Source organism: Wyeomyia smithii, chromosome 2 (assembly GCF_029784165.1).
Source record: "Wyeomyia smithii strain HCP4-BCI-WySm-NY-G18 chromosome 2, ASM2978416v1, whole genome shotgun sequence".
Classification (NCBI taxonomy): Eukaryota; Metazoa; Arthropoda; class Insecta; order Diptera; family Culicidae; genus Wyeomyia; species Wyeomyia smithii.
In genome coordinates, this window is record NC_073695.1 from 16,299,128 (window position 1) to 16,316,946 (window position 17,819).

General features: G+C 40.6%; 1 protein-coding gene across 11 annotated transcripts in view; it reads right to left on the bottom strand.

Annotated features, from left to right (window-relative positions):
- The window catches only part of LOC129726138 (rho guanine nucleotide exchange factor 18), a 33,171-nt gene that overhangs the window by 4,923 nt on the left and 10,429 nt on the right, over positions 1–17,819 (bottom strand). The window contains exons 2-20 of one of the 11 annotated variants that reach the window (XM_055682797.1): positions 15,823–16,275; positions 15,652–15,758; positions 15,418–15,590; positions 15,229–15,358; positions 15,033–15,166; positions 14,309–14,380; positions 13,076–13,182; positions 12,943–13,013; positions 12,821–12,876; positions 11,893–11,979; positions 3,993–4,064; positions 3,261–3,426; positions 2,488–3,185; positions 2,287–2,419; positions 2,061–2,218; positions 1,889–2,001; positions 1,337–1,360; positions 277–1,217; positions 50–215 (exon numbers count right to left, since the gene is read on the bottom strand). In XM_055682797.1, the coding sequence (XP_055538772.1) occupies positions 50–215; positions 277–1,217; positions 1,337–1,360; positions 1,889–2,001; positions 2,061–2,218; positions 2,287–2,419; positions 2,488–3,185; positions 3,261–3,426; positions 3,993–4,064; positions 11,893–11,979; positions 12,821–12,876; positions 12,943–13,013; positions 13,076–13,182; positions 14,309–14,380; positions 15,033–15,166; positions 15,229–15,358; positions 15,418–15,590; positions 15,652–15,758; positions 15,823–16,275 (3,861 nt within the window). The remainder of the gene's footprint in view (positions 1–49; positions 216–276; positions 1,218–1,336; positions 1,361–1,888; positions 2,002–2,060; positions 2,219–2,286; positions 2,420–2,487; positions 3,186–3,260; positions 3,427–3,992; positions 4,065–11,892; positions 11,980–12,820; positions 12,877–12,942; positions 13,014–13,075; positions 13,183–14,308; positions 14,381–15,032; positions 15,167–15,228; positions 15,359–15,417; positions 15,591–15,651; positions 15,759–15,822; positions 16,276–17,819) is intronic. The other 10 variants (XM_055682799.1, XM_055682798.1, XM_055682806.1 and 7 more) reach the window with 10 other exon arrangements.

Below are 17,819 nucleotides of genomic sequence, written 5' to 3' on the forward strand. Positions count from 1 at the left end.
AACACAGCATTAGACTTATTGCTACTAAGAAACTCTATAACAAACTTACTGCTGGCCGTTCTCCATTTATCCTTTCTTCGATCGATTGTAGTATTCGCAGGGCCAGCGGAATTGTTTCCGAACCCAGCCATGCCACCATCAAGATGGTACTCTTCAGCTCCCATTAGATCTTCATGTTGCGATGCCATCGCTCCAGACGATACAGGAATGGCAACCTAGGACGGTATAAAACCTCTTATTCCATTGTAAATCAAGAAAATAATGATTTCTACTCACACTCGGTGACAACAGCAGTCCCTGACTGGACAAAATTTCCATCTTCCGATATAGTTGCTCTCGCTGCTGCTTGATGTCTTCCTGCTCGGCGCGAATTTGATCTTGTAGAGTTTTTTGCGATAGTCGCTGTTCATCCAACTCGCGTTCTTCAGTTTCTTTCTGTTTTTGCCAAGCCGTTTTCTCTTCCTGCAATTTGTCTTGCAAATTGCGAAGCTCTTCCAGCTGATCATTGTGACGATACATATTTTTTGGGTTCTCACGAAAAGCGTTAAGCTGATGCTGCAAACTTTGAATCGTTGTCATCTGCTGAGAGATAATGCAGAGAAGAGTGTGCAGATGATGGGACACGTGGAGTGCTGCATAGCTGTTATCCTTTGCTTGTTCGGTAGATGGACCTTCAGGATTCAGTTTTATTGGAGCTTGTTGCAACCCTGGCGAGAACGGGCCACCTTCCGCCTCCGATGCATTGGACTCGCGTTTTTCGTAGATTTCCCGATTGGTAAAATAGCCGGCCGATAGGGTTGAGAGTACAGCATCTCGCGACGTGTTGATAATGCTCTGCTGTTGCTTAGATCGTCGTTCGTCGAATCCTCCGAAGGTTTCTGCCCGCTTTGGTAAGGTTGGTGAGATATAAACTTCACTTTGCCGCTCACCCACCGAGCTGCAGGATCGCGACAGTGGCAATCCGGTGGCAGCGGTGTACAGCGAAGCTGCAAGGTTGCTGATTTCCTGAATCGTATTCAACACGCGCTTCCAAATCTCTATCGTATCACAGTCGTCCGAAACCAGATCCCGGTAGGAGCCGTAGTGGGAGATGAATGCCTCTACCGTGGGGCCAAGCTGTTCCGTATTGTGCTCGTTGTCCAGCAGCAGGCTCAGCTGCAGAGCGATCTTTTCCTCTAGCAGGATCGCCTGTTCGAAGTCTTTTTGCCTCATTTTACCTGTGGGGACGTACCAGAAGAGTGCGAACGTAAGTACGCGGGTACAAATCAAACTCGATTACAGCTTACAAATAAATGTACTACAGATTCAAAAGTCTACGATAGAAAGATAAGTTTACCTTCGAGTTCGGTTGTTCCCATCGCTTGAGCAATGAAATTTGATAGAAACAGAACAAGCAATGTCTAGTTTAGTACACATTTAGTTCTAGCGGTACATTTTAGTGCGGAGATCTAGCTTATTGTCGTGGCAGGGAGTACATAACTTAAAACTCATTAATGTTAAGGAATCGTAATTGTAGTAAAAGTTTCTAGTAAAGTTTTGCACAAGATCCAATGAATCCAAAAAAAAAATACTAAATAATTCGATTTGGATTTGAGACAAAAAGTTCAAACTTGTAAGCTAACACTTACACTTATTTAATATTTCATTTCCCCATTCGAAAGTTAAATTTTGCAATTCCATTTCTCGAAAATGCTCAAAAGTTCTTTTTACTGGATAAAAAATTCTAAACAGAAACACATTCCACCGAGTCGAAGAACGTGACAAACAATATCGAACTACGCTCCAACGCTACACTCGCGATAAGTTATACTGTTACCCACATCTTCAGGAGAACAAATACATCATCGAACAACATCTAGCACACACCGTCCATCGGCCTTATACTTACAGATAATCTCTCGAATGTTGGCTTGCTTAGCATCTATTAATTTTTGGCGTTGTTCGGCAGTCATGTAATCCTCAGCCTCGGATTCGTCCGATGGGCAATCGAGAACGGCAGCTCTGTGGCGTAGAAATTGTTAATAACTTCAAACGCCTCGATTCTTTCTGGCGCGACTCACCTAATTGATTGAATCCAAACATTTTTATCTTTGGGACTCTGAACCTTCAGCTCAAACATCTCCGGGTATGCCGGGTTGGAAGAAATGATGTAAATGCCCCTAGATTCGGTGCCAGCTTTTTCTCGGATCAGAAGCTTCTGCAGAGAAACCACTCCAGCCTGTTTTGGGCGGACAGAGATGAGTTAATTCAGATCTCACCATTGAACAGCACACCCACCAATCTTACCTTATTTTCAGGAGTGAAAAACGAGTATTTGTGAGAGTTTTCCAAAAGGAAGAATAGACAGTCGGACAGGACAACTACCAGAACCGTTTGCATTTTGGATCTGCCCTGCATCAGCGTCGCAATACCTTCGAATCTGGATTGAGTGATAAGCAGATCAATAATTATTACCTAAACCACAAACTAAAACCGCAAACTGCTTACTTTAGCTTTCTATTACTGGAGATAATATCGGACTTTTTGAACTTATCTTTCTTAAAAATTGCATATGACTTGGCGTCGATTCGTTTGAAAATTTCTAATTGACGATCCTCTTTCTCTTTGTCCGCTACCCGTGCATCCACATCGACAAGAATCTCCTTGACCAGCTGCATTGCCTTCTGCAGCTTCTCCTGTTCGATCCTATCCTCCCGGGAACTCTTGAGCAATGGGTCAATCAGCAAGGGATACTTGGTTAGCCGCTGGGTCACAAACAGTATACATTCTGGAATGCCCTTCTTTTTGAGCAGAGGATTCTGCTGACAGTGTTTGTACCATTCAGCGAACGTATTGTCCCCGGTCATGTAGCACTTAAACGTGCTCAGTGCGGATCGATGGTTAGAGCAGAACTCGCCATAGGCGGACTTGAGCTTCTGCGCTGACATAGCCGAGAAGAAATCCAACAGAATGTCAGCAATGCTATCCACGACGTGCCGCTCGCGCTGCTTTAGCCGAAGCTTCTTTAGGAAGCCCGTGTGCAGCTCGGTAAGGTCGAGCAACCGTGGAAACATTCGTTCCAGGTTTAGATGACTAAAGTGCTTCTGGAGGCTCTCGACAAAAACCTTTTGCATGACTAGTAGCGTTTCACAGTGATGTTTCTCCGTCATAATGAACTCGTAGATGTGTTCCTGGCGTTTCACCTGCTTTTGGAGTGTTATTCGGGAATAAAAACTATCAGCAAACTGTGTGTTTGCAAGGGTATGCTATGGAGAGCTCACCTGTTTATCTTTAAGCGACTTCACAATCTCCTTTGGTACACTAGGACTCCACGAGTCGGGCTCATCGATGGCCACACCTAGAATGGGTTCCGCACCAAGGTCATGTGGACCGATCGGCGCTTCATGTAGAAATTCGTCCCGTATCAACGGTGTGTCATCCGAGTAGCTGAAAACACAAAAGAGGGTGCCAAAATTCACCTAGGATTTGCTTCGAAAATCATCACTGATTCTAGAGTCGACACATATTTCTCAAACACTTTTGGCAGTTGGCTTTATGGTGCTTTCAGGCTAGCTTAAATTCTTGTTCTTTAGATTATCGTTAATATCATTTAAAAGAATAAACCAACATTGAAACGATGGTTAAGAAAAAGGGCATGCTGTCGTACAAATAAATTTCTTATACATATTTGAGAGAATTAGCAAAACTGAATCAAAACGCAACTTATGGAAAAAAATTACCAAAGAATAGGCTTTGAGGCAATTCATCGAGTTGACGTCGGTGTAAGTGTAAGGAGAGACAATACCGCTTTCGGTTTTTTTTCTGCAATGAGGGCAAGGAATAATCAACGAAAAAACTAAAGGGAATAAAGGGGAAAATCGCTATTAAGGAAGATGAGAATACAGTGTAACAGTTTCCGGTTGAGAGCCCTTGTTTTCGACAAATTCCAATTAAATAGATGCGAGTGTTTTTTTTTTTTTGGTGTCTTCTATAGGTGGAAACACAATACTCACTTTGAGTTGTCATTTTGTATGTTGCCATCGTAATAGTCTCTACCTTGATCATCATGATGCGAAGAACTGTGGCTACAGCAAGCAAAAGTGAACGAAAGGAAGAAAAAAAAACATGAAAACATATAAATAACTCAAACCGAACAAACTTTCTGCCGAAGTGGGACGACGGCTAGAGGCTAAAAAAACACAAGAGGGAATCGAAAGTTATTCGCTTTCCACTCAGAACTGAGACACAACGAAACAATCGAGAAGTAACTGATCCAACGAGAGTGATAGTATTACAGTACATGTGTGAATGTGATACAGTTTGCTGATTGTGTACGTGTGTTGGGTGTTTGTTTTTTTTTCGTTTACACAACTCAGAACCATTAGAGATAACAAAAATTAGATACATAGTACTTCAAGCAACAAAAGTTTGGAAATGAACCGTGTGGAATGGTTGGCTAGTACACAAAAAAAATCACATTTTTTATACAGTGTGATTGCTAGACGTGGACTATGGTTAATCTTCCTTAGTGTACAGGATTTAAGTACAGTTCTAGGATACAAAACATGATGAGCAACATGTTCTGTGGAAATAATAAACGAGGCACAAAACTACCAATTTTGATACTCTTCTATTAATTAGCGATTGTGTTAGATAGTATTAGATAGTTGCAGTACTAACAGTGGTATCAGTAGTAGTAGTAGGAGAAGTAGTAGAATAAGTAATAGTTCTAGTGGCCGTGGCAGTAGTCAATGAGATATTGCAGTGAGATTTTCATGAACGATGGGTGCGAACTGTTGGATGGTTGTGAAGAAGCAGCAATCTCTAAAGCGGAATGATTTGGGAGACGAGACTCAATCCGTAGTATGTTGTTAGATTGCTCCACTATTTTTGTTGCGATGAGTGTTTTGATATATGCAAACTTTTATTTAACTTTGACTGGAAAGTTTCTCAATAAACTTTCACCAACATTCGATTTATATATTAACTATATTAATGGGAATAAACTCATATGAGTACGTGAATCTCAAGGTTTGCTTGGATTTTTTTTAATAAAATCAAAGAGAAATGATTGAAATGAATGATTGAACTTCGCAAAAAGTAATGGAAACCAATTTCTGAAAAGTTAACTTATGAATGTTGTTTTTCTGTAGCACAATCTACGTTGCCAATGATACTGCCGGTTGCTGGTTGAATTTATATGTGATGGGACAAAATATGCGAGTACTTTTGAAATGTACCCGCATATTTTGTCCCATTTTGTCTTTTTTTTCAAGTTATATAACGTAAAACCAATTCCATCCATGGTTTTTTGTTCTCAACAATTAACTTGTGGTGCCATGAAACTGTTATGGTCATTGGTTCTGGATGTAATTTCTGGAAACCCGAAAATTCACGGATAATATTAAATCGCCGTTTTCTCAACATGTTGTTTTTCATTCGGGTACCGGCAGTGATGTTATCTCGAAAAAAATCGTGTTTCTACAACATGAAAGTTTTTGAGCAGAGAAACAGACTCATCTCAAAAATTTCTGAATCCAAGAAAATCTTTTTTTTTTTTGATTTTTTGAGGTGCCTAAAGCAGCCATGGCCTGACAGTATTTGTGTCAGGTGGAAGTTACCTTCCCCATGGCGCCTCTCGGTATCCGGCTACCTCCGGGATGAGTCGGTGCGTTCATCTAACTTTGGTAGAATTGGATCATTCTCGCTGCCACCTGACCATCGAAGTTAACCCCTTCTGATGTTCCGTTTGTCTCTTGTGTCACGTTGGTCGAAGCACTCTACATCCTCTTTGACAATGATGCTGATACGCATCATGCCAGCCAGGGCCCATATTGCTCCATATGACACGGTTCAATACGCGCACACGACCCTCAGACACATGAGCCTGTAGGTGCTTTCCAATTTCCCGCGGTAACTGGAAGTATTCAACGCTTTCGACCACACCGGTCCGCCGTACCTGAATATGAACGTTGCCACGCTAGCTAGCAACTTTCGCCTGCTGCTAAGTACCGCCGAAGCTTTCTTGCAGGCTCTCAAACATGAGCTTGTCGTCTATCACTACCCTCAAGGATCGCTTTGAGGCGATAGTGCATCCATCGGCACTAATCGACGCCTTTTGTTCCGATTTACGGTTGTTCACGATGACCTTTGTCTTGTCATTAGCAAAGCAAACGAATTTACTGGATTTGTTGAAAATCGTATCCTGCGTGTTGATGTCCGCTCGATTCATTACACCCTGTAGCGCAATATTGAATAGCAGGCAGGAGAGACCATCAACCTATCGAAGCCCCCTGCGAGATTCAAATGGACCGACTATCCACCCGAAAGCCGCACACTGCACTGCGTCCCATCCACCGTAGCCCTTATCAGTCTAATCACCTTCCCCGGAAAGCCGTTTTCGTCCATGAACTTCTATAGCTCTTTTTATTTCGATAGTGTCATACGCGGCCTTAAAGGCGATGAATAGATGGTGCGTGGGGGTTCTGTATTCACGGCATTTCTGGAGGATCTGCCACATCCACGAAGCCGGCCTGATAACTTCCCACAAATCTGTTGGCTAGGGGTGAGAGGCGGCAGAAAATGATTTGGGAATGCACTTTGTAGGCGGCTTTCAGAACGGTGATTGCATGATAGTTTCTGGTAGAATTTTTACGTTTTCTAAGAAAGATGCAGAAAGATTTGGGTTCGCAGCATCTTCTTCTGTCGATGTCTTTCCACATTCTGACGAGTGGCACTGCGCATCCTAGCCGCCCGCGCAGCATTCTCCTCATCCATCACCCTCCTACATTCGTCGTCGAACCACTCCTTCTGGTGGGTTCGTCCCACATGCCGGATGACGTTCTCCGCTACGCTGTTGATGGATTTTTTAATTGTGTTCCAAAAGTCCTTGAGAGGACCTTCCTCCAGCTGGACCTCTTCCGACAGCGCAGCTTCGAACAAGTGCGCGTAGTTTTCGGCGACGTTAGGCTGCCTCAGTCGCGCGAGATCTAACCGGGGCGGGCGTTGGTACCGATTGCTGTTAACAACGGAGAGTCGGACCTCTGTCTTATGGTTCGCTAACTCCAGTTTCCTGGAGTTCATCCAATCCTTAACTACGCGTATGGATAGCGTGGCTTTCAACTCGACCTTGCTGACTTACTCGTCGTATACTTCTAGAGTTGTCATCCGCAGAGCCCAGAATCGCCGCTCACGGTGGGAGCTTAAGCTTCAGCACCCCGTCATACATGTCATTCTACAAAACCGGACCCACGATAGAACCTTGCGGTACCCCCTGCGGTAATCGGGACGCATTTCTGACCCTCGTGTATGTTGTAGACCAGCACTCGATTCTGAAAGTAACTTTCCAGAATCTTGTACAGTGGCACCGGCACTCTAAGACTCCGAAGCGCGTAGGCTATAGAGTCCCAGCTTTCGCTATTGAACGCGTTTTTCCTTAACGCTGGAATGCTACCTCGGCCGTCTTTATGACGGAGAGAATAGGATCCACCGTGGACCTACCTTCACCGGAAGCTGAATTGGTTGCTTACCAGACCCATTTCACTCTCGGTGAATCTCACAAGTCTGTTGAGGATTACCCTCTCAAGCGCCTTGCCTGCTGTGTCTAGCAGACAGATTGGTCTATATGCCGACAGGTCACCTGTTGGTTTCCCGGCCTTCGGTAGAAAAACCAGTCTCTGTCGCTTCCACTTATTCGGAAAGAGGTCATCGTCTAAGCATATCTCCATGACCGTTCTGAACAACCCAGGGGCGATCTCAATGAGTTCACCGTCCGTTACCCTTGCCGCTTTTGGGCCAGATCTAAATTGAGCTTCGCCAAAGCTGCCAACAGAATCTGGCGCTTCTGGTTAGTGCAGTGATTTTCCCACTCAACAGCCTAAGCGTACCATCAACATCTTTAGTCCCGTTAGTTCCAGGGTTATACGGTCGACCATCTGAGCGAACCTCTCTGTGGGCCAACGGAGCGTAGCAACTGCAGTAGAAAACTCCGTCCACCTTGGCAGCCATCGCCACCCTAATGTAAGCCAGTGCCAAATTTGAATAGCCGAGACTACATTCACAACGAGTTAACCTACTCTTACCTCCATCATCTGCGTCGAATATCGCTAGCTTTGCTTCTGTACACTGCGATTTGTTTGTAATACTCGAATCTACATTATCATGGGCAGAAAATGTTTTAACGCAAAACAACTAGAGCGAGTTGCAGTCTATAGGTTTACCAACCACCACACTACATCAATATCGAAGGCTTATAGCACATCATTATCGTAAATAACATTGGCTAAAACTTACAAAAGTATCGATACTCAAGTATCGATATTTTTCTCTTGGCGGTTTTGATACCATGCTGACATTGAGGGCGGAGCATCGATACCAGCTGTATCGATACTCTGCCTGCTACTTGAAACAGGTCCATGAAAAGCTACCATTTTTCCTTGATCTTTCATACGGGCAATCAGAGATGTCAGGTGTTTTTGAAAAATGCATGCAAAATGTATGCAACTTCTCGAAAAACCGACAAAATCTGCCTAAAGTCTGAAATAATTTGTCTGATTTTGAAAATAGCGTTCGCAAGTCTGCAAAAATTTGCACAGATGTTGAGAAAGTCTGTGCAAATATAAAGAGACTCTGACAAAAATCTGCAGAAACTATGGAAAAAATATACTTATCTGGAATCAGTAAAAATCTGCACACCGACTCTAAAAATCTGCGTTTTTAAGACAAATCTGCACATTTTGTATCCCCGCGGTCAATAGACCCAATGGGACTACGGCGGAACAGAATTATGTGTCACACACACACACACACACACACACACACACACACACACACACACACACACACACACACACACACACAAATCAGTGCAATGGCATAGCTGCGTCTGCGGCCTTATTTGAAATTTAAGACAGCACGAAAAATCTGGTTCCTTAAGGCCCAAGCACAATGAATACGTTTGCGTTGCGTTGACGTTAATTTGACAGAAAATGTATGGGCTAACTGTCAAATTGCCGCAACGTATCCATTGTGTTTGGACCTTTATTCTTTATTGTCTGCCTTTTTACAAAAACTCGGCGCTTCCGATTTTGCTCTGCACAGACAGTATTATCAAATGAGGGAGAATTTTTCTCGCACGAGGCATGAAAAATCGCCTTAGAAATGAGCTGTTTGTATCTTTCACAAAAAGAGCGCGAATCAAATTTCTGCACTGTTTGTAGAAGACATTACGCGATGGATCGTATCCGCGCACTTCTACAAGGATTTTCCCTTAGACAATTTGTAGCAATCGAGGGGTAAGACAGTGAGTAAATTTGAGGTTTTCCTAGTTCTTTTGGGAAAACCTGAAAAATGTTGAGCAAATCTGAGTAACTCTCGTGTCTCTGAATATCCATCCTTAAACTTTTTTCCCACCGCAAATATACATATGAATGTTGCTCGGTCCCATCGTTTATATATTTCTTACTTTCGAGGTAATCAAAGATGTGAATCATCTGAGAATTTTGGAGTAATATTGAGTAAATTGGAGTAATAAATTAAATTGGAGTAACTCAGATAAAAGTGAGTAAATTTAAGTTTTTCTGAGAAAACATGAAAAATAAAGAGCAAATCTGAGTAACACTCGTGTCTCTAAATATCCTGCCTTAAACCTCTTTCCCACCGCAAATATAAGTATGAATGTTACTCGATTTCACCTCTCATAAATTTTCCTTGTTCTCAAGGTAATCGAAGATGTGAATTTCTGGATCTGGAATTTCGGAGTTATATTGAATAAATTAGAATTACTCTCAAGTATTAGAGTAACTCAGATGAAAGCTGTCTTGCCCCTTGGTAGCAATTAACAATATTTTCCGATTTTATAGTTTACCTTCAGTTATCAGTTATTATTAGAAAGCTCATAAGTTGGTTTGTTTTCAGCCGTTTCCAGCCGTTTTTAGCTGGCTATCCGAATTTGCTTTCGGCTTGAACAAATCACTTTCTGGTTGGTTACATATCAGCAAACGTTTCGATTCTACGAGCTCCTTTGTCAAGGCAGCACAAAGGTTGCGATCAGTTTATCCAATTTCGATCAGCAAACTCTCAAGTCTCAAGCACTAGAGCTTGGAAATAATGCATGAACATGGAAGCATGAACAGAGTTCTATCCCTCAGCCGCACAGTTGCAATATGCTGCAACATGCAAGAGCGAACAACAGAAATCGCTAGTCGTTCCAACTCGCAACCACGATACGGGTTATATTGTTGCGTGTGTGAGAGCAGCATATGTCTTTTCCGCTGTGAAGATGAGAGAATGTGAAACTTGACAAAAAGGCGGAGCCTACTATGAAGCTTTAAAAGGGACTATAAAAGCGTGTTTCTGGTCAAAATTGTTACATTTTTCTGCAGAAGGTGAGACGGACGGACGGCCCTACATTCAATAGCGTAGCGGGTTGTGGCAATAGCAGCAGCGCACAACTAAAAATTCGCAGTTTCGAGAAAAACGTTTTCTTTCTTTTTTCATTCCCGTGTATACATCTAATTATCCAATTTTTATTGAAATTGAATGGGGTGCATTATGTGCATATAATGAGTAAATTAGATGTGTTGTAACCTCAGTTTTTCGTCTTTTATGCGATATTTTAGATTATAATAAAGGCACATCTACTTATATTTCTGGAATTTTTGTAAATTTTGAAGCGGGTTGTTGTGAGATTGAACTTAATAGTAAAAGTTTCTTGATTTGAGCAAGCAATAGTAGTCTTTATGACTCATCAACAAAACACGCGTAGTTCTGCGTCAGTTATACGATCGTACCTTGGATAAAACTTCCAACATTTTCAAGTGTTTCCTTTTCTCATGGTATATTTTCTTATTGTTTTTAAGTAAAAAATCTGCATTATTGATCCATAGAAAAAAAAAACATTTTTATAAATAACACTAGAATCGGAGAAAATGTTTTGACTGCAAATTTATAAAAAAAATATATAATAGGTTTATTTAAATCAAATATCAAAATAAATCAAAAAATGAGGTTTTTCATGTACGTTTTTGTTATTTTTATTTACATACGGTATCCGAATTTTAGATAGGATTTTGAAAAAACCTTGAAATTCACGAACTGCAAATAGGTTCAGATTATTGTAAAAACAATTACTGGCCTCAGCCATTTTTAAATGAAGGCATTCGCTGAAATGTTAGTAATCGTAGTCAAATGATTTCCAAATGAAGAGAGCAATTCGAAATAATCAAAATGCTTTCCACTTTCGTCGCACATTGAGAGGAAACAAAAATTTTTCGTCTTCTAATCTTGGAACTTTTTCAACAAGCCCACCGAAAGTTGAGGATTACGACAATGAACACTGTCCTTCTTTTACATCAACCCTTCACTGACTTCCCGCGCGTATTAGCTACCCAACAGCATCCGTTCCATAGTTATTTAATGTTCATCTTGAGTCTGTCGGAAGTATTAACCTGTATAGCAGGGGTTGTTTTTTTACAAAGAGCAAAACAGAGCAACTAATAGCTTTCTACTCAAAAATCAAATATTAATATTTATTACTGCGTGTTTAGACATCGTGGACAGACTAGTAGTAGCTTGTAGCGGACAGTTTGAAAACAGATTTTTTTATTGGTTAAAGTAGCAGTAGAAATCGAACATAGAATCCAACAACGGTAACACGTAAACTCAAACTCTGTGTTCGATGGGTGTTTGTTTGCTTCTGTTACAGAACAAAATTCAAATGTTATGGAAAAGAGGTGAAATTGCAACTTTGTAAACGGTAAAAACATGGGATTAACTGCGAAAATTTTATTGAAATAATCTGATTGATTGGTTGTTGGTGTATAAAGACGCACAGAGACAGAGAAATATAAACATGGGTGTAGAAGAAGTAGTAGTAGTAGTAGTAGAGTGAGAAAGAATTTTGACTAGCGTTACCTAGCGTGAGTGGAAACCACGCCTAATTTGTTAGCGACCAATCTCCACGGAGAGTAGCATCCAGTCATTTTCTTGCCGCTTTTTTCACTGATTGGGTTTTGGTTTGGTTTTTCGTTTTGCGATATTTTTTATGATTTGACAAATACAGTTTTGGACATTTTCGCAAATATAGTCGATTGACGGATTTGGGTTAGCATTAATAACAAGAACAGAGACATTGGAGGCTTATTATTAGCTGGAAATCAACAAAAAATGGTCGGCTCACAATGGAAGATTGTTTCAAAATGAATGAAAAATGTCGTTTTCTATCAGGAGTGATGAACGGAAAAGTTTGTATACTTGCTGTTAATATAGCTTTAGTATTTCGATTGGATTTCGTAAGAGCATTCTTTAATTTGGCTGGAAACGAAAACAAAGCTCATAAAAAGCGAACGAATCGATTGAAGCAAAATGAAAAAAGCCAAAACATAATGCGGAACTTAGTCGGAACGTAGGTAATGACGGAACATTCTGCGCTTGGAAAGTAAAAAAGTTTTTCCACTCAACACATCCACATCATATCAAGTCATTCGCTCTAGTTATGTATAAAAATGCAAATAGATAAAAGCTATAAAAGTCATCCTCCATGATCTGGATGTGATTTATTTTCCACCAGTTAGTTTGTGGTTTAGTGTGAGATTTGACGGTCTTGTTTCTTACACTGTTGCTAGCAGCAGGCGCTTGGCATGTTTTGATGCTTATTGCTAGTGAAACGTAAGTAAAAAGCTATTCAGAAACTAAAATTGTTTCATCGCAATTTCATACATAAAACTAACTAGTTCCGATGCAAGTACAATTAATGTCAATCCCAAAACCAAAATCAAATATATGAGCATATTTAAAAGGCAAACGACAGCCAACGGGGACAACACGGGAATCAAATAGTTACCTGTTGGTTGAGTTCTTCTTGTTTGAACTGGATTTGGGTTGCACTTGGAAATATTTCTGAAATATTTCAACAAGTTTAAAAACTTCCAGCTATTAGCGATTGTACCGGCACACAATACATACCTTGGCAATTTTCGCTTTGCACTCGACGGCATGCTCTTTGTAGGTAGCCAAATTGATGACTGCGCCACACGCTAGAAAAAAATAAAGCGCTTAAGTGATGAATCTGGACTTAATCAAGGTGCGAAATACTGACCATCGCAGGTGGAATTTTGTCCCTTGGTTTTGGCCTTGTCTTTTTTCTTGCGGAAAAATAGCGATCCTCGTTTCCTGCGCTTTTCCGGTAGGTCCGTGTAGCCCTCGCTGCAAGGATGATGCAAATAAGAGAAAAAGTTGGTTTAAAATACTGCAATGGATCACTTAAATTAGAAGAACGTCCATTTTTAGTTAACGAATCTATTATATGAGTACGTTCAGCTAAAAGAGTTCCGATTACACAGAATGGCGAGTTGCTAACGAAACTAATTAGAGCGATGGTATTAGTTTTCCATTAATTAAAATTGATACAGCAGTCACTATTATTTAAATACAAAGCTCTTGTAAGGTATTTTTTTAATTTTTAAATTAAGTTTTAATTGTATTCAATGAGATTTGCGTTTACAAAGTTGATTTGGATTTTCAAGAAAAGATATTTTTAGCACGTTCTAAAACATGACTTTACGTTTAGTTTTCAAATTGCTTTTTTTATTTGCTATCTTAAGTTTGTGCAATCGCAACTGCTGTATCCTGTGTTTCCATTTTATTCGTCATTTGCTCTAATTTAAAAGAGTAAACCTGTTATAATATATTTGACTGATTTATTTTTGTCGTAGTGTTCAAACAACAATCCCAATAAGAATTGCTGTGACGGGTTAGATACTGATTTCATCATTAAATACTTTACACATGTTAGAATAACACAAAACATTCAATTGAAATCATGATTAGTACACACATTCTCATATCTCATTGCAAGGGAATTGAATTTTCTTTTTTTTGCTAGAGTCTGAAATAATGTTTAACATGATGTTTACGGTCAATGACTTCGCATTGCTAGTTTAGACCTTTGAACCGATGAAATGCGAAAAACAAAAACACACAACAGATCACAAACGAATGAAGCCATCTCATGAAACAGACAGATTAGAAGAGGATGTCGGTCGAACAGTAAAGCCGGTAACAGAGAGTAGAATTTAGTAACGCAGTAACAATAACATGAAAGAAAAATTAAACACAACAGACAAACGGAGATGCAAATAACCAGGCAAACATGAACTTAACCATGAAGGTAGGCTTAGGACAGCAGCTAATTAGTAGAGCGCGACGGAAAGGATGAACCCTGTACAGTGCGAGTCAGTTCGAATGCCAATGGAGAATGAGTGGAAGGATAAACTTTTGAAAGGTGACAGAAACAGATAGCCGGAGTTAGCACAATTACACGCGCACTTACGTTTTGTCTCTCACACAGAGCAAAGACCGATCGTCATGGGTTTCATCTTCACTGTCGGAAAGATGCCTCGAACTACGAGTTGGGTTTTGCGAGTGTTGACATGGGGTTGAGGTCGTTTATATTTTTTTGATTGTTTCAGCAGGTGAATGAATAATATTGGTGTGTGCGGGTGTGGGCGTATGTGAGTGTTTTCGATTAAGAAGAAAAAGAATGCGAATAAAAGAAACAAAAACACATAAACAATTTGAAGCACTGGGCTGGCAATGTGTTTGGATGTTAAGCATGATTGTTCCTAATTCACTGTTTGTTAAATGTTTGCTGTTTGAAGGTTTTACTGAACATTGACAAATTATTTGAAAGAAAAAATTGTGTAACCAAGGTGAAAACATGCTTTTCATCCTCTTCGCATTTTTAATATTAAAAAAAACTGCACACATCGATTTTATTTTTTGTGTATTCAAAAACACGTCTATCTAGCTGCGCATTGAAACCTGAACTCACAAAGATTATTTAAAAAATCGGTATTCAAAACCATAACTCAAGACACGTTTCAGCGAACAACTAGACTAGATGAAGTTCAAAAGCTTATCTCTGATTGACAATTTTCTACACAAAAACAACGCGGCTTTAATCGATGGTTAACGATGAAAAAGATTCGAAAACGTACAACTTGTAAAATAATTATCAAAACACGTAGGAGAAAACAAGCAAATAGAGCACTTACGGTGTGGCGGTATCCTCCTTTGCAGTTTGATTACGGACAGGTGCTATCGATGGTGTCGAGATACTTTTCTGCAGTGGAATTCGACATACCGCGGGGGCCAGGTTTCGTTTGGCGACGATTTTCTCAAAGTCGCGCTGAACATGAATCAAAGAGACAAAATCAAATTGATCAGCGTTTAGGCTCGACGAATACTTACCGCTAGTTCGGCCTCGTTTAGTGAGTGCGTCGATATTCCCCCAGTACTGTTACGACTGGTACGGTTGTGCAACCGTTCGGCAGCTCTCAGTGATTCCTGCTCTTCACTGTCCAAGCTCGATAGACTAATACTATGGGGTAGGATAAACAGTTCTGTTAACCGTAGGTACCATCAGATTGAAAGACGAACCTCTTGTGGGAAGACTTCGCACACTCCGTTAGATCCTCGATCGCTGTCCAGGACTTTCGTCGGTCGGTGTTCAAACCGTACATGTGCTGGTGGGGCCAAACATTGCCCGAGTTGGCGATCGTCAGATCCGGTAGCGATGGACAGGATGAGAACAACTTTGACGAGGATAGTTGCTGGAAATAGAATATCGTTTTGTAAAGCTCTGAAACATATCGAAAAGCATCCAATAGTTACCGATGCCCCAATGAAGCCGGCACCACCAAAATTGGTATTCTGGATGGTGGAGTTCTTCATTTGAACTACGCTTTCCCGAATGCATTGTAAGTGGTTTAAGGTTTCCTCTGGAAAGACAATTGTATAACTATATCACTCAGCTACTACTGAACTAATCTTCTTAGCTACTACCGAGAAAGTTGTACTTAGCACCCGGACTGTGCGGAGTCACGCTGATGATTGGCACCATGTTGACGTGATGGTTACTGTTGGTGCTGCTGTCTTTGTTGCTTGCGGCAACACTACTGTTGCTCCCGGTCGTCGTCGTTGTTGTCGGATGCTGCAGCAGTTGGCCGCAGTCACTGTTGTTGGCAGCTGCCGTGTCGATGACGATATCGCTGAGCTTGCCTCGGTTATTGCACTTCTCAATGATGCTGCTGTTACTGTTGTTGTTGTTGTGGTGGTAATTGTGAACGTTGTTTAGACTTTGCTGCTGGAATGACTGGTTGACTACGGATGCCAGCGTCGGATCCTTCGACGCTGGGGAATCATTGCATTTTGGAAAACCCGGCAGCACCGGCGTTGGGATGAGCGGATTACTGGAGCTCAGATAGTCGATCACCACGTCGTCGTCATTTTCGTCGTCTATGAGGGAAGAGGGAATGATGAGTATTTTCGGAGGTTAGCTAAACATTAAGAGATGTTAGTCAAACTTCAAAAAGTCCGGTTTCTATGGAGTTTTCAAAAAAAGAACTTTTTAAAATTTAAAACCGACGGGCTCGAACCCATGAGAATACCAATTGCTATATTAATTTCAAACCTCAATGTTAGCCCCATTATTGTTCCATAATGTAAGTAATCTATATACAAAGAGAACAGTGAAGGTTGACTAAAGCATAAAATAAAATGAGCTGTCAGAAAAATAATTTTAATTCTACAATACTAAAAAAAATTAACTGAAATCAGTCACAACCGATTTAGCGAGTAAACAATCTGGGAGGTTTGATAATCGTTTCGAGCACTAAATTTTTCGTTAGTATCTCCATTGCCGCTGCCACTCCCCAATAGCACTCTTCAAGCGTTGAAAATACATTAAAAAGGAAACTGGGTTAGTGTATGTTGTACAAATTTGAAGGAATACTATCTTCAAAACAATCCGAAATATAATCTACTTTAATCTAATTGAAAAATTATTTTTCGCACGGCTAAAATTTGTGTAAACACTGATAATCAAGCGTCTGACTGCTGACACGTACAGTTGTGTCGATTTCACATCATTTCGTGATTTTCCAAACTATTTGCGAGCAGTTTCAATTTGTTTTCATCTGCAATATCGAGGAGATTGGCATTTTAACCCTCTAGTGCCCAATGCCGCCTTTCGGCGGGCTTCAGTCAAAATTCTAAGAAGTTCAATAAATACCTAAAAAGTGTGATTCATAGTGATTTTACCGAAGCCCGTCTAGAAATTAGCTTGGGCACTAGAGGGTTAACCCTGTGCATCATTCGGCTCTACTTAATATTACCCGCTCAAGCTAAGAATAAGCATAATATAATACAATTGTGTGCATGTTCCTTGAATCACCGTTTTTTTTGTCGTTTGTCCTTTCATTTTATTTATTAAATCTCAAATACAATAATATGCTCATGATTTCTCTGTAAGTTTATATTGGGCCCTATTACATAAGACGAATCAAGCCGCACTTTACTCAATTAGTCGAATGAATTTCAGTCGAGCAGCTCTGTTATTTAAATGTTAGTGACACAAATCATCCCGTGCCATGGACGAAGGGTAATCCAAAATGACGATGAATTAAATAAATTTGTCGGTGCCACTAGTGTGAAACATCAACGGCACTTGGAAGCACCCCAAAATAATGGAACTGAAAAAGTTGATTTTTTTTTATTTCTGCTTCTCGCCAATGCGTTGCTGATTTGGTAAAAATGATAGAAACTACGCAATCAGCATATCATTGAGTTCTTGGCTTTCTTCTTAGTATTCATTATTCGACCGCGGACGGAGCTGCTATCGAAAATGTTTTATTTTTCACAGCCTTTTATAACGGACGGACCAACAGAGGAAACCGGCGGACCGCGCGCTGCTGATTGTAGAACACCTTACACAGCGCGAGAATTTGTATCTCCCTTCTAGCGGCATTCAGGTATATCCCCAGCTTTGTACAAAGTCCTTT